The following is a 16,542-nucleotide window of genomic DNA, read 5'->3' as shown; positions in this document are numbered from 1 at the left end:
TATTATTAGGCAGATAAAAAGAAAAATCTCCTGCACTTGAACAGGAACATCTACATTATGTTTAACATTTTCCACACCCCCCTCCCCACTTTCTTTTCCACAGAAAATATAGTTGTCACAATTTGAACAAATTTGAAAATATTCAGTATTTATTCAGTTGAGATTTTGAATGAATTCTCCTATTTTATTATCAACATTTGGGGAGTACGAGCATATTCTGTATTGTGAATTCTGGAATATACCTGACTTTGGTTGCTTCATAGATACAAAATACGGTTAGAAAGCACAGTACAAATTCCATATAAGCCTCTGTTTTGTCTTATAAGTAGAAGAAATTCTGCACGCTCATCCTCTCCTCACCTTTCTGATTTCCTCTGACTTAGCATTACCAGATTTACAAGCTCACACCTGTTTTATTAGGCAGTCTTTTGAACAGAGCTTCCATACACTGAATTCACATGTTTCCAGACCCATTAAGTGCGTCTTTTTTAGCAAGGACAGAACCCCACAATTTTCCATACACATGCCTATTTATTTTTATTAATTAAACTCATCTTTATTAACTGTGAATTTGATGTAGGTAATCCTCCTCCTGAAACACACTACAATATTGTTTTTCAAATGTATTATCTCATGCTTATCACATGACCCATGTGAGTGTAATATCTCCTACTCAAAAGTTCAGGCATACACCGGCACAAGACCCTGGTTGAGAAACTGTTGATGAACAGATAGCAACATGAAGTTGCTGTTATAATTCTTCCCTGGGGTAGGAAAATATGCTCATTACAAATCAGTCACCTACAAAATAGATATTTCACCAAGACGTATTTAAATGAAGTTGCCAAACTCTATTTTTCCTGACATTTGATAGTTACCATCCACTACCAGTTCATCCACCACCTCAGTCATCCAGTCCAGTTCACAGAACAACCTTTTATATCTTGCTTTTCCCAGACTGGGTTGAATGCATAATTCCCAACCACTCACTTTCTCTGGCAGAGGGTTTAATTGTTCATTTGAGTCACCCAGCCTTTTATTCCTTAGTATGTCCAGTCTAAAAACAATGAAATATAAACCAGTCTACTACTTTTGCATACATGTCCCCATTACATATTTACTACATCTGTTCATATTAATAAGTTTACCTTTAAATCTTTAAAAAGCTCACTACACAAAACAGACCAAAACTAAAATTGTGAGTCTGTAGCTCTGCCTCTTGAATTTTATGTCAATCCATGTTCCAAAAAAGAAATGTGATGAAATGTAACAGTGATGAAATGTAAGAAATTCTGTTAGACACTCCTAAAATGCTGGGGGGTTTTCCACATTGTTATTTTACAGGGCATCAGCATTGTGTTTACCAGCTTCCTTATTTTTTAACTCATTACTGACATTTTTTTGCTTTTGCAACCAATTTTTACAATATTTCTCTAAACTCATCACCACTTGATGGTTATATGTGCAACCCTTAGTGCACCAATATGTTTAAAGGGTTAGAATATCCCTGTCTGAACCTAGTAATTTTGTAATTTTAGTAACAAAGCTACTTTACATGGATATGGGAGTGACTAAAGAAGGCAGGGAACAGCACTATAGATCAAACAACGACTCAGGGCTGGGGACAGGTATATCCACAGCACAGAACAAGCCAGGGCTCAATGCTGAGGTCTGAGGTCTGAGCTTACACATGGCTGCTGTGGCAGAGGCTGTGGGCGGAACCTGTGGTGGAAGCACCTCATCTCAAGTACTCAAATTAGTACCAGAAACACTCCTCCTCATCTCCCCAAACATGTCTTTGACTTACTGTAACTGTGAATAAATCTTCCAGGACTTTTTGCATAGTGTTTAACACGTTTTAAATTTATTACTTGGATGATTTTTCCTACCCAGGCTCTCTGGGGAGCAAATGGGGTATTAAAGGATCTCAGATGGGACATACTCTCTCCCATCTTTCTAGGTGACTAAGTTCTTCAGCCAAGCACTTGGTGTGCACAATGATTTGCACTTTGGAGGCCTTTTAAAGACAAATTTTCAATTCTTTCATTCCTCACTGTAGATCATCCTCAACTCTAAATAAAGTTAAAAATTGCTACATTATACTAGAAATCCTCCAAACCTTCCTGAAAACTTCTTGTAAATCATGTTTAATGAAATAGTTGGGTACCTGTTTGTTCCTGTTTGCCAACTCCAACACGGCGCATTTCAAAAGCTGTCTATCTGCAGTTTTTGAGTCAATTTAAGACATGTTTTCAGCAGACTGCATTGCATTTCTGAGAAATCTCCAGTCCTCTTTATGACCTTGAGATTCTCTGTAGTAATGTTTTAACGTGGTTTTAGCGGCTTTGGTCTCTGTGCCCACAATGCACAATGTTCTGTCGCAGCTCTGCAAGGCACCCCTCCCAGCCCCTTCCTCTGCCTCTTTCCTTTGACTTCTGCAATCCTTGGACATCGAATACCTGCTCCTGCTCGAGCCTCCGGCCTGTGCCCATGGGGACGGCTCCCCTCGGCACGGGGTTTTCCAAGATGGGCAGTCCTGCTCCTCATCTGGCCTGGATATCAGGGGATATTCAGGGCTCGGGATCAAGCAGTGACGCGGATTGGCCCCGTCAGTCCCGGCCTGGCCCTGCTGTTCCGTGTCCCTCCAGGCCGCTCTTCAGCTGCTAAGCGCGGCGGGCAGCTGAGGAGGCCTGAAAGGAGCACGGCCGCTCCCGCCTGAATCTCCCTGAGGGGAGCGGGGCCCGTCCCGCCGCGGGGCTCCGGCCTGAACCTCCCTGAGGGGAGCGGGGCCCGTCCCGCCGCGGGGCTCCGGCCTGAACCTCCCTGAGGGGAGCGGGGCCCATCCCGCCGCGGGGCTCCCGCCTGAACCTCCCTGAGGGGAGCGGGGCCCGTCCCGCCGCGGGGCTCCCGCCTGAACCTCCCTGAGGGGAGCGCGGCCACTCCGCATTGCCATTGCCGACCCCCGGCGCTCCCGGCCGCAGACACAGGACAGGTCGGGTAGGAAGGGACTTTTTGGGGCATCTGGTCCAACCTCCCTGTCCAGACAGTCATGAGAACACATGGTACAGGATTGTGTCCTGACGGTTCTGGAATATTCCCCGTGAGGGAGACTCCACATCCTCTCGGGACAAACTGTTCCAGTGCTCGGGCACTCGCGCAGTGAAGAAATTCTGTCTCGTGTTCGGGTGGAACTTGCTGTGCATCAGTTCCTGCCCGTTGCCTGTTTTCCTGTGGCTCGTCACCACGAGCAGAACCGGGTGTTTCCCTGACTGTTGCCCCAGACAGGGACAGACCGCCCTCCCCGGGCACCGCCGCACTACAGCTCCCGGCAACCTCCGCGCAGTGACTCGGCCGGGGCGCCGCGGCGCGGGCCGGGATGGAGTGAGGGGCGAGCGGCGGACAGAGCGCGGCCCTGCGGCCCCCGCCTGTGTCTCGCTCCGCCCCGGGTCTATGCGGCCCCCCGGAGACCATGGGATCCAGGATCAAGTGAGTGCCCTCCGCAGCTCTCCAGCCCCGCTTCAGGCCCTCGGGAGAGCGAGAAGGGGACTGACTTCCCCGCCCTCCCTCCGCTCCGTCTGAGGCCGCGCGGGCGGGACCCCGGCCGAGCCCGTGGGCCTCGCGTTGGGTGAGAAGGAGAGGGAGAAGGAAGGGGAGAGAGCGCTCCCTGCCCCGCCGGCCGGAGGGACGAGCAGGACGGGCCGTCCGACCCCAACTCCGGGCGGGACCCCGGCGGGACCCTCCGGCCCTGCCCCCGGAGAGGGGCGAGAGCCGACCCTGCCTCACACCCAGCCCGCTGCCCCTCCCGTTCTCCGGGCCGGGCGGGGAAGGCAGTGCAATGTTATCGGTGCAGGCCTGAGGGAGGGCGGGGGTGCTGTGTTGGGAACATCTTCATTGCCAGCACCGCCGACGCCTGTTCGGGGGTGTGGAGGGGTCGAGGGAGTGCAAATTTCTTTGCCCGGAGTGTGCTGACGGAAGGACTACAGTCTGGCTAGGAGATAGCCGAAATGCATTAGCAAAGAGGTTTGGGGAAAGGAGAGGAGTGATGCAAGTGATTGATGTGCTGGGCCTGCAGATCCATGCCCTCAGTGTTGGGGGTTTTAAAAATTTTTCTAAAATTGGTGGTTGATTTATTGGTAAGCCTTGTTGGCGTGTTTGGTATAGTCACTTTAAAAGTCCCAGTTTGTTCATGTGCCATTCCAGGAAAATTCAGTTCCTTGGACACAGGTAGAGGTGCAATAAAGCTATTGCCAAGCAGAGACTGCTGACATCTCTGTGTGTGAAAGGGTTATAGAGAGTCCCAGGTAGATCCTGTTTTATTCAGCAAGTGCAGTTGAGCACTTGTTTTTCCTTCTTTAACACAGTGTTTTTCAGGATTACATTGGGCTTTAACTTTTCACTTGTTTTGTTTGACTTGAATACAAGACTGGAGGGGACATAATTTGTGTGATGACACATCTTCATGTTCCAAGCCAATAGGCTGGATAGATGAAAACGTGTCTCTTCAGCCAGGTGTTTTAGGAAAATGTACGCGGATAATGAGTGTTTGTAGTGATAGCACCATGGCAATTGGTTGGTTCCAGAAAGGGATGTACCTACCTTCCTTCCTTAAGCCTACTGTGGGCATGAGTTTTGCACCTTTTTGGAGTATGCGTTCTCAACTGTTGCTGCCGAGAAATGAAAGCCTGAGAAACTGGCTAAACTCTTACAGTCAAATAGAGGTAGAATTGAAAACTGTACGTATTTTGGCAGCAGAGCAGACTGTATCTCTGACTTGCACCTTCAGACCCTGCAGCAGTCACCCTTGCTTGGATCACTTAAAGATTATGATCCAAAATTACGTCTTATGATGACCTTATCTTAAATATTTTAAGAGGTTGATGCTTACTTTAAATGAAGTTTGTTTTGTGGTACACAGGGTGCGTTTGCCGTCTTTGGGTTTGTGGTGGCTGTTTGGACTTCAGTGGCTTTGAGTAGACTTTGTTAAATGAGAATGTCATCAGGCAGGTGAGATGCTCCAACTAGAGACTGGTGTCAGGGAGATGTAGCTGTTAGAAATACTTAGTGCAGCCAGCAGAGTTAAGGACTTCTTCTGTGCTAAGTCTTTCAGTGTGAACTTGTCTTTCTCAATCACCAGAGTAGCAGAGGTAATAAACCCAGGTAAACATTGCTTTTCATTTTTCTTGGATTTTGTGAGAAAGCGTTTTTTCCGCTGAGTGATTAAGCAACTTTGTCTTGAGCAACACTTAATAAACTGCTTTTTTCCACTTTGGACAGAACACTGTGCCTGAGCAGTGTAAGGACAAAATTTCAAAACAGTCTTAAAATATATAGAGTGAGAGAGCCTGTATAATCTGGTCTGCCTTTCTGAGCTGGATATTTAATCCAGCAAAGACTTTAATGTTGGTAAGTAACTTCCTTATTGGGACAGGTTGGAAATGTGAATGGGAGAACTGTTTGTTAACTGGGTAGGGTGAGGCACAGTCACCAGTATGTGCTGGAGCCCCAGTAAACATCCAGCAGTCAGATCCCTTGCTTCTTGCAGTAGATTGATAACTGTGAGGGATATTAAACTGCTTGGCACAGGATCCCTTGCATGCACTGTGATAGACTCTGCATGAAACCTGGGCATATCTGTCAGTTAGATTTCTGATGGGTGTATAATAATGAGTCATTTGAGTGAAAGATTGCTCAGAGAAAAGTATCAGTATCTGCATCAGACTGAAGTGAAAGAAATTGCCAGCAGTCCTGTAAGCTTTTGGCTTCTGTATAGCTGCAGGCAAAAACAAAGCTAAATTGAGTGTTGTGCTGGGTTAATCCTCTGTTGGGGCATGTCTCAGGGAACGTGCCAGGCACTCTGTGCCAGCCAGGTGAGGTAGCATAGGAGCCTTGTTAACCTGCTGCTGTCACTGCTCCCAAGCCTTTGTACTCCATGTTACAAGACAGAAAGGATTTCTTATTTATTTATCTTAAGTAATGTGTCAATATCAATCTGTTCAGTAGAATGGCATTGCACTGTAAAAACAGTTGGCATGTCCCTTTCTAGAGGTGGTTGTATTTCACTGGTGACACAATAGATGCCAAGTGTACATCTGGGAAGGCTTTCAGAGATTTAACAGAACGTTTGTTATGTACTAAGATGAAGTTTTATCTACCTAGGGAATACCAGGCAAAAAAGTTAAATATATGGAAATTAATCAAGGCTTCAGTTATAGTTTCTGAATTGAATTAGTGATTACAGGTTTCTGCTAATAATTTACTTTCTGCAAGAGTTGAGCAACTAAATTTTGTTACAGGACAAATAATTATCAGGCAACGTCAGACTCTTCTCTTATGCCTCAGTTCTTCAGCAGAATGATATTTTCTGTCCTAAGTGCTATTGCATTTTCCTATGTGTGTGCTCCTGACAGAATTGAAATAGGCTGTAGATATGTAAAGTATGTACTTCCAGCCATCCAGCTTCAGAGAAGGGCTTGATTTAATTCTATTCTGAATAAATCTCTTACAGTTTGGTAAAAACTAAATTTTTTGATCATAGAAGATGCATAAATGTCTTATTTGAAATATCTTATTTCTGTGTAAAATTAAATTTCATATTGATTGCTTTGAAATGGATGTTATTTCTAGATCAGAGATTTGAAGTAATTCATACAACTAGCATTTATCATAGAAGTATTATTTTCTCATACAGCTCCTTTCTAAGTTAGTGTTTACAGAGAAGTATTGCATTTTCTTCTGAGATTACCTAGTTCTCAAATAAGTGAGGTACTATGTCTCTTTGTACCTCTGTGTCCTGTGTATTTTTTAAAATTGCATCTTATTGTTCACTTGGTAAGTGACCTTGGGTCTGTAAGTGATTGTTGGGAGGAGGGAAAACTTGGTGTGTGTTCAAGGCTCTTGTGCAGTGGAGGATTGCTGGGGCTGGGGTTTCTGTGCAATTCTCAGGTGACATTGGACTACAGAATACACATTTCTGATCATGTTTATGCTGTATTTGCAAACTGTATGAAGTCTCATAGTGAGTTGTTTCCTTAATGCCTCTGAAAAGTTATAAAATATCCACAATCCAACAATGACTTCATTCTCATACTGAGGTGTTGGTTGTTGAATGCAGCCTTTAATACTGAATTTCTCACTTGGGAAGGCTACTTTAATTTCACTGTTCATAGAAATAAACTGATGTTTGTCATGGAAAATTAAAATACAAAATGTGATGTCTTTTTGTCTGAAAGGTTTGGAATATAGTCTGTGCTCCTGCCAGCCGTGTTACCCGGTGCTTTCGCTTAAGAATTTGAACTTGGGTTCTAACATAATACTAAAAAGGTGTTTGTTGTTTTAACCATTAGCTGTAAAAATGTAAAGTTTATAAACTTTTAATTAAGGAAACAGGGTGCTAAAAATAAAGACACAAACAAGGAGGGTATGATAAGGCTGCCCAGCAATGTATATAAAAGGAAAAATACATTTCTGGTGCTCTGTGGGTGTTGTTCCATCTTCACCCCGTAGCATGGCTGTAGGAATGGAGCTAAACCCCAGTATTTGCAGGTTATGGGCTGCAACTTGAGTAGCACAGCGAGAATTATGCAAGTTTGCTTTTATATTGCACAATAACAGTTGACTTTGGATTTCTCATAACTTATGAGTGTAGTTTTCTGAAAAAACAGCTACTTAAGACAAATCAGTTGGGAACTGGTGGCAAATTAAATTACCATTAATTGAGTTGTGAACCATTGTTGCTCCTGAGAGGTGCTCTGTAAAACTGAGGAGTGTGATCCTGTGCTACTGAAAGCAGTGGTAGCTTTTCTGTCAGTTTAAATAGGTGTGGGGTTTGGCTTAGAGCCACTTGAGTTAGGCTAAGTGGGCCTGTGGCACGGTTAGAAATGTTTTCCTTAATCCTTTTGGTGTTAAAGTAGGATTAAAAATAATAGAAATTCTCTGAAGAGTTAAGCTGAACTCCTCGACATGCTTATATGTTTGGTTTGAATTGCTGGGTAAGATGAGTTTAATTTTTAAATTATCATTCAGTTAGGAATTCTAGCATATATATTTATGGGTTTTGTCATTATTTTCGTCCTTAGCTGTAAGGAAGTTACAAAATTCACAAGTAAGTTATACCACAGCAATTTTCTAATGTTAGTTTGCATTAACACATGGGAGACAATATTATCACTATACAAGCAGCTGTAAATTTGGAGCAGTAATTATGCAATTTTGATTCTTGATTTTAACCAGAAAGTCTAAGACTAAAGTGTCACATGTTCAGACTTGCAAAATCCTTATTTCAGGATTACAGTCTTTTTCATCTCATAAAAAATATCTGGAGTAGCTAAAATTGTTAGTCAAGAATTAAGTCAAAGTATTCTTTCATATATAATCACCTGCTGCCTTTGCATGCTCATTATGAGATGTCATTCCAGAGTATCACTTCGAGACTTAAATTAGTAAGAACTGAAAAGATACACTAAATTGTTTGTTTGTTTTGTTGTAATATCATTAACTTTTTACTTTTACTGCTGGTATATTTATAACTCTTGAGCAAAGTAAATCTCTTTCCTCAAGCATAATTTACATCTTCTAGCTCAATTTGGTTTTGTTTTTGACTGTCACACTTATTTCCATGCATCTGGCAAAGTTCTGGAGTTAAGACTCTGGAGTCTCATGAGACCAAACCTTGTGCATTTGTAATATTTTCCAGCATGGCCTTTTTTTGGCAAAGAGGTAGAAATATTTTGACAGGTATTAAAAAGGGGCCTGTCTTCATCCTAAATACAGCCTCTTAAGTTTTTCAGTAGTGTGTGCAGAAAGTGATTTTGCCTCCTCTTGACTGCATCTACTTTTTTTTCCCGCTTTTCCTGGGCAAATGGATGTCATGAAGTTGAACCCAGGGGTCACAGTAATGAAAATGTGAATCTGGGTGCTGTTTGTTCAGTGTTGGACAATGTGACTTTCCAGTTTGGTGAAAAGTTCCCAATACTTCTTTTTTTCCTGAAAAAATCCCTGTATTTAGCGCCTTACAAAGGTCTGATGAGAAATCATTCAAGGCTGCAAATCAAGAAATGGAGATTGTCTAGTTGTTATTGTACTGTGTGCATGCTGAGAACCCTTTCTGACTGCCTCATTGCAAGTGCACTTAAATCAAATTCTCAGTGTGCTAAATACCTTCTTTTGTTTCAGACAAAATCCAGAAACTACCTTTGAGGTGTATGCAGAAGTGACCCACTCAGGAGTCAGTTGCATTGGGAAAGGTACTGTTTGCACTGTTTCTACTTATTTATTGGCTAAAACTATTCTTAAGAACCATGTATTGTGAGATAATGAAATATATTTAACATTATGCTGTTCTAGCTTTTAAAAATATCTTAATTACTGGTTCTGTGGAATCTTTTACAGTTAGGACTAAAAATTAGAAATTTATGTTTCTGTACCAGGTTGTGGACAATTTTCAGGTTTCTTTGACTGTTTTGTCTCTTTTTCTCTTTTAAAATAGAAAAAACTCTTTTCTTGATTAGGTTGAAAAAGTAAGTGCTTTTTTAGATTGGTATTTGCTGCTCATGTAAAAAAGGGTAGTTTTAAACCAGAAAAATACTCTTAAAACATCTTGTTTGGAATTTGTTTTCACTTCCTCTTTCTTACTTGACTGCAGAAGTATTTTTATCTGCTCCCAGAATTCTCACTTTAATAAATGACTTTATCTGGAAATTAGGCATGGATGCAGCTTATGATTTGTTTAACTGTTTTTGCCATTGTTATCAAGTCATAATTACACAAGTATTTTTCTGTAATATTATTTTTGAATAATATAGAGAAGTCCCGTAACTGCTGAAACCAACATGTAAGTACACTTGGGAATTTTTGTTTGCACTTTTATCTCACCTGAGAAACTTGATCAAATAAGCAGGAAAAGCAAAGGTTGAAATTCATAATGCCAAAATTTAGTTCAAGGCACTGTTATGAGGGTTCAGTCTCTAGAATGATACAAAAAGGAAGTTTGTCAAAATTAAATAATTATGATTAGTCAGCATGTACTGAAGTAGTATTTCTTTTGTCTTTTATTAAACAATCACGTGTGTGTGGTAGATATGGTGTAATGAACCAATAGAAAGGATTTTTCTATTTTATTGACTGGAAAGCCACTTACCTCCTTTTATATCTCTATTTGTTACAGTCTGTGAAAGTCAAATAGCTGCAACTCCTTCCTTGCCTGCCAAAGCCTCCATAGGAGTTGTAGCTGGAATACAGTTTTGGCTTGTCCTACTGCTCTGTGCCATCACAACTATTTGATGTAACTGCAGGAGCCCTTTTAATAACTGGTCTTTGTTTCTGCACATCTGACCTGGATTCTAGTGCCAGAAAATCTGAACAAATTTGACCATAAACATTACATTGTACAGTACTAGTGTCTGGGTATAATCTTCTCTTTGAAGTTTGTTTGCATCCCCCTGGAGGGATTAATTCCCTGCTGTGGGAAGGTGGGTTAAAAAGCACGGAAACTACTTTACAGGTTTTTAATTGGAGAATTTAGTGTACATTTTGTTCTATAAACCAACTGATTCTGTGGGAGTTTCACTTAGTTGTGTTTTTAGGTTTGTTGTATGCACTTGTAGGTGCAAAATCTTCCGAAATTCTTTTTAGGGAGTAAAAAAAAATTTTAATAATTGCTTTTACTAGCCATGTATTTTGAAGTTACTGTCTCTGAAGAATCTTTTAAGAGATTTTTCCCAACCAATTTTTTTATGCTTAAGCGGTGTTCTTTATTCTCAGGAGCTTCAGATTTGCGTATACCCAAATATTTTGTCCTTCTGTTCTGAATGAAGGTTGTCTTGTTCTCTGCAGTGTCAGCTGTATACGGTATCCCAGGCAAATCACCATTCCAGAAATACACACGTAGAAACCTCCACGTAGTTTGTGTCACCTTTTGGCTGTCTGTTCCATGCCAAAACCTTAAGAATATAGATTAACTTTTCTTTTTTGTGCAGTCGGGGTATGTATGTTACATGGCAAGGAGCAGCTACTGTTGAGAAAAGTAAAATGCATAAAGTTGTGTAAGAAGCAAATTGTCAGGCAGGATTGAAACTATTTCTCCCTGTTTAATTGGTCCCAAAATTAATTAAGGCAGCTGTTTTTGAAGTTTGTGTCTAGGATGATACTAGACACAAACTTCAAAACTAGTTGATACTAGTTCAACTAGTTCAATATTAGTTGATACTTAAAATGGTCTTAATTCTGGTACCAGTCTTCTGACTTGGTCTTGAGGAGTAAGAACTGCTCCAAAGCTGTACCTGCCCTAGTGTAGGGGATTGTCTGGCTTGTGGGATGATAAAACTTGCCTCCATTTTGTTATTCAAAAATTTGTGTAGCTGTCATGCATTAACCCCAGCTGGCAGCTCAGCCCCACGCAGCCACCCGCTGCCCCAGCCATGGTGGGATGGGAGAGCAAACTGGAAGAGGAAAAGTGAGAAAGTAGCTGAGGATGTTCCCACGTGACTGTGAAGTATCAATTGAAATTTTAAGCTTTAATGTATTTCAAAGTTCACAGTCAACTGCAGAAGAGAAAAATCTGTTCTGGATTCCACAAAAGCCACCAATAAACTGGACCAAGTTCAATGGAGGGCTTCAAAGGTGGCGAGTGAACTGAAGCACTTCAGTGTGTGCAGCCTGGAGGAGGCTCCAGGGAAGCTGAGCAGCAGCATTCCATACCCTGGGAGGTACATACCCATCGGGATGAAGTGTCCAGGCTCGCCACTTGATGTGTGGCAGGAGGACAAGGAGCAGTGACAGGCTGGATCAAGAGGCATTCTGAGTGAACATGGGGAACCTGTTCACCATGAGGAGTCAAGTGTGACACCAGGTCACTCAAGAGGTGTTGTGCATCTCCATCCTTGGAGGTTTTCAGGACCAAACTGCTTCAAAACCGTTAAGAACCTGGTCTGACCTCACACCTGGCCTGTGTTTGAGCAGGAGTTTGGACTAGAGACCTCCCAAGTCTCCTTCCTGCCTCAATTATCTTGTGATCCTAAGATTTGATTCATACAAGTGTAAGCTTCAGGATCATCTGAGGAATATTTTGTACACTTAATAAGGTACAAAGAGAAAAATGTCATTGGAACCAAAGAAGTTGAAAAAGCAAACATTGTTTTATTCTGGTCCAGGCAGAACTTTGCTAAACCACAGTGAAATGTGTGAACTGAGACTGGAAATGATCATTGGATCAGCTTCCTGTGCTCTCACTGTCCTTTCCCCTCAAGACTGTTTAGAAATAATAATCATTTGTGCTTAGCACTGTATATTTTTGGTACATGAAATCTTTGGTAGATCATACAATTTCAGCATTCAGTTCTATTTAAAGGTGTTTTTTGTGCTTTTCTTTGTTGAATTCATAGGTCTTACTTGAAAACTTACAGATTTTTCCTACTTAAGTAAATGTGATGTCCTTTTTTTTGAGAACTGTGAAGCAGGATATCTTCAACTCTGACTGGCCACATGAAGATCAGTATTTCTTATTAAAAATATATTTCCTTAGAAGAAGACAACACCAAAACATTTTTGGCCTAATGATTGGTGTTTCAATGGAAGTTGGTAATTCCCCTTTCTAAGAGGACATGTATCTGTCCTGTTCTTTCTTTTATTACCAATGTACCTATAAAGGCTTTTCTTGGTGTCCTTGGCCAGATTTACTTCTGGCAGGGCTTTAGCTTTCCTAACCTGATGCCTGGCTGTTCAAGCAGTTCCCCTGCATTCCTTCCAGGCCATGTTTCCCTGCTTTCAGCTTCTGGAAGCTGCCTGTTTTTGTTTAGTTTGTCCAGGAGCTCCTTGTTCATCCTTAGAGGCCTCCTCTCCCCTGATTTCCTCTTTGTAGGGATGCTTTGCTCTGGAGCCTGGAGCCTCCTCACCAAAAGTGAGAAGCTGCAAACTAGAACAGAGCTTGTGTTTTTACAGTGACAGTACATGGAATTTGTCTAGTGAGAAATCTGTGTTGTGTGTGTCAGGTACAAGTATGTCAAGCATGGAACTTTGCAATTCTGATGCTTCTCACCAGCTCCCACACATGTACTTTCAGAAAAAGAGGGGAAAATAGCCATGGTTTTATTGTATAAATGAAATATTTTAGGGAAAATATTGGCTCAAAGTAAAGCTAATAAGTTTTGTGACTCTGGTGCATGATCTTCTCTCATGCATTGGAATTGTTAAGTGATGTGGATAATTAAAAGCTTTTTATGAAATGCAGCTATTTCACTGGATTTCTTTTCCTGTTTTTAATCTCCGTGTAAAGGAAGGAAAAAAGCATTTTATAAGATTGTGATTTTTGTATTTGTTGTGGCATTTCATAATACTGAAACTTCACAGAAGCTGAGGTAGTAAATTACAAAGAACTTTTATTGTTTCTTTTGCAGGAGATAACTGCTTAAGCTCGCTTAAGCACTCCTAGATATCCAGTTCTATGCTATTGACACATTGTAGAGAAGTGCACTGCAACTGTTTCCTATCTTTTTAATCTTAGCCAGAAGATTGTTTTGTGAGGGTTTTTTGAGATGCAGAAGTAGAAAGGATCTCCTAGCAAATTTAGTTTAAATACCTTTATAAAGGAAGGGAAAGCTTACTACTTGTGAAATTTTTCTTTTAACTTTCAAAGCACTTTATGATCTTAAAACTGCTGCAGATCATTCATCAAAAATAGGATGTGACAAATTTAGGGCTGTTGCTGGACTTCAGCCAAAGATTCTCTCTTGTTAGAAAGGGCTGTGAGAATTGTAGTCTGACTGTCAAACTGTTCATATAGCAAAAGAGAATTTGTTAGTCTAAAGTAACCGATCAAAATAGTCTCTGAAGTAAGAGCATTTGAAAGTAAATGCTCACAAGAGTAAAACACCCCCTACACCCCTGTCTGGGAGGACGTACCATGCTTTTGTGTGGGGTTTTTGTGTTCTTGCCAAAGCAGACATTATAAAAGTATGTCAAATCTGTAGCTTTACCATGTAGTGTGCCAAAAGGCCTTTCTCTCCAAGGACCTCATCTTTCATCTTTTTGTGAGTGTAGCATAAATTCTTGCTGTGTGTTCAAGGAAAAAGCTGAAATGGTTTAGTACAGCTAAAGGATTTCTTTCTGACTATTTTTTTAAAAAACCATGGTAAGTTAGAAGCCTAAACGCGACCGCATGGACAAAGTGTAAGTATGTTAGAGTTTAACAAATGTTCACTGGATTAGGAAAGGAAATGTAGTTTATGCTACTTCTTTTATGATAGAATTTAAAAGGTCTTGCTGTAAGACTCTCCATGTGCTTCTTTCTTTTCTGGAAAACATACCGCTAAGTTGAAAAGGGAGATGAATCTTAGAAGGAAACTATTAACTCTGAGGTAGTTTATCATTGTTTGAGTGAAAGGATGAAATTTGCATTTGAATTGGCTCCTAGAGTAGCATGTACTACTAATCTTGTTCCTACTAGAAGCTTGTGAGTAGTTTAAGTACTTCCTTCTTTACTTTTCATGTTCTAGCCTTGGGTTGTAATAGCTCTTTCCCTCCCCCCCCCCTCCCCAGTAGATCACAAATGTATAACTTAAACTAATCGAAGTCCTTAACTCTACTGGGAGAAGTCACGATGTACTTGGGCCTTAAAATTATTCTACAGTTGTCACTGTGGTTTCTGTGGTAGGACTTTCACTGGTAGAGAGAACTAGCAGCTTTCTGTCTCTGTCAGACACACTGCTGCTCCCTACCATTGTATTTTGTTATAGATTATAATGTTACATAGCAGAGCAGTGCCTCCTAAACTGATGAAGGATTTTCTGGAACATAAGCAAAGTTACTGGACTAGGATTTCAGCTAAGAGTTGGTCATTCAAAGGTTTGTAACCCTTACCCATGCACCTCTTAGAGCAGCCTTCATTTTTTTTAAGATAAAAGCATTTTATTGGTTCTAATATGCCCATTCTGTATTGAGAAATAGATAAAATCTTGAAGGTTTAGAAATATCAAAGGAAGTGCAGAATTCAGGTCTCTTTCCATTAAATAAGGGCTTTCTGTTGAAGGGGCTGGAATTCCATATCATGAGTTTTCCTACCCCATCTTTACAGTGTTGTGTTGCTACACCCAACTTCCTAAAGCAGGATTGGAAAATAACCAAAGCTGAGTAGGCAGGTGGTATTTGGGAATTCTAATTCTCCTAAGCTGCTGCTTTGTTTTTCTGTTTCCATTTGATTGCTTTGCTTCTAAGTACAAACAAGGTGGAAGATTTTAACAAAGAGCTTGCTAGGACTGCAGTGTCAGGATAAGTCAATAGCACAGTTTGAGCTGTTTTTTGTGAAGACAGTTTACAGTTTGGTTTTTACAGTATAAATGAAATACAGAACTCAATTTGAAGAGAAATTCACCCTATGAAAAAAGTACTAGAATCTGTCATTTTGCAAGTCATCATACATTTTATCTAACACATTTTTAGGTGTGTTCTTATCTGATTGATAGTACTAGATTTAATAAACCCCCATACCAGTAATATAAAATCTAACTGAGTGTTTCTCTGTTGCTGTGAGCTGTTTTGTGGAAAGAGAGCTCTTTGGCCTTTTTGCCTCATGCTTTAACTACTTCTGTCTACAGTCTTTCCTATTTCACAGTATTTACTAATCTGCAGTATATTGCTATGCTGGCACTGTTTAACTAGACAGAAAAATTCAGCACAAAAAGTCTCACTCACAAGACTTTAAACTCTTTTGTTGATTTATATTTTTTTAAAGGAGCTTGACATCTTCATCAAGTTCACAGTGGGCCTGCTTTGTTTGCTTTCTCTTGAATGCTTGATAAGATTTTTCTTCTATTGTTTTGTGCAGCAAGGACAGAACTTGCCATGGCTGAGGTGGTTTTCTTGTAAATCCACAATATGGTCATTGTCTGCTGCTGAATAATTGTGACTGCTTTTTGTACAACCAGAACTAAGGCTTTGGCTGTGAACAGATTCCTTCTTAGCGTGAAAAGAGACTAATCCATGTAAATACAGCCCCAAAATAAAGCTTTACAGAAAAAGGGAAAGGCTGCTAAGCAGGAGGGCAGAGGTCAGCAATTTAACCTTTAACCTAACAAATAAGAAGCATGAAAGTTCCCGAATTGGTTTACAAAGGCAAGCTCCTGTGATCTGTCAGTTTTTCTTTTCATGATAGAGTTGGGTGAGAAAACTGACTGACAGCTAGTGCCTTTTTAACTGCAGGTTGGAATTAACTGCTAAACTGAAACTTTCTTAGGGAGGGTTTTTCTAGTGATTCTAACAAATTATTTTCATTCACTAGCAATACTTTTCCTTGAATTTATAGATGAATTTGAGTGGTTGTTCCTTTAAAAGAGTTCTTGAGAGACTCGATTTAGATTCCCGATATTACTGAAACATTTAAGATTTCAGCATTTGAAGCGTTTAAGAATTTGGTGAAGCACTTGTTGCAATTACCTCTCTCTTTACTGTGCTGCTTTAAGAATAGGGCTGTCATGCCAGTAACTGCAAAGAGACTGTACTTTGAACAGAGTCCAAACGTTGATGTTAAAGGGGTGTGTGTGTGTGACTTTATTG

At 40.8% G+C, this 16,542-nt stretch overlaps 1 protein-coding gene across 7 annotated transcripts in view; it reads left to right on the top strand.

Moving 5' to 3' along the window:
* Nucleotides 1-3,346: 3,346 nt before the first annotated feature.
* The window catches only part of DENND1A (DENN domain containing 1A), a gene marked incomplete at its 3' end in the record, with an annotated part of 147,731 nt that continues 134,535 nt past the window's right edge, over nt 3,347-16,542 (top strand). For all 7 annotated transcript variants that reach the window (XM_084219797.1, XM_084219795.1, XM_084219798.1 and 4 more), the window contains exons 1-2: nt 3,347-3,486; nt 9,172-9,242. In XM_084219797.1, the coding sequence (XP_084075923.1) occupies nt 3,470-3,486; nt 9,172-9,242 (88 nt within the window). In that variant the 5' untranslated portion in view covers nt 3,347-3,469. The remainder of the gene's footprint in view (nt 3,487-9,171; nt 9,243-16,542) is intronic.

The sequence above is a fragment of the Fringilla coelebs genome (genome assembly GCF_963513975.1).
Source record: "Fringilla coelebs genome assembly, chromosome: 21".
Taxonomy (NCBI): domain Eukaryota; kingdom Metazoa; phylum Chordata; class Aves; order Passeriformes; family Fringillidae; genus Fringilla; species Fringilla coelebs.
The sequence above is the reverse complement of the archived record's forward strand: the minus strand, read 5'-3'. Positions and strand labels throughout refer to the sequence as shown.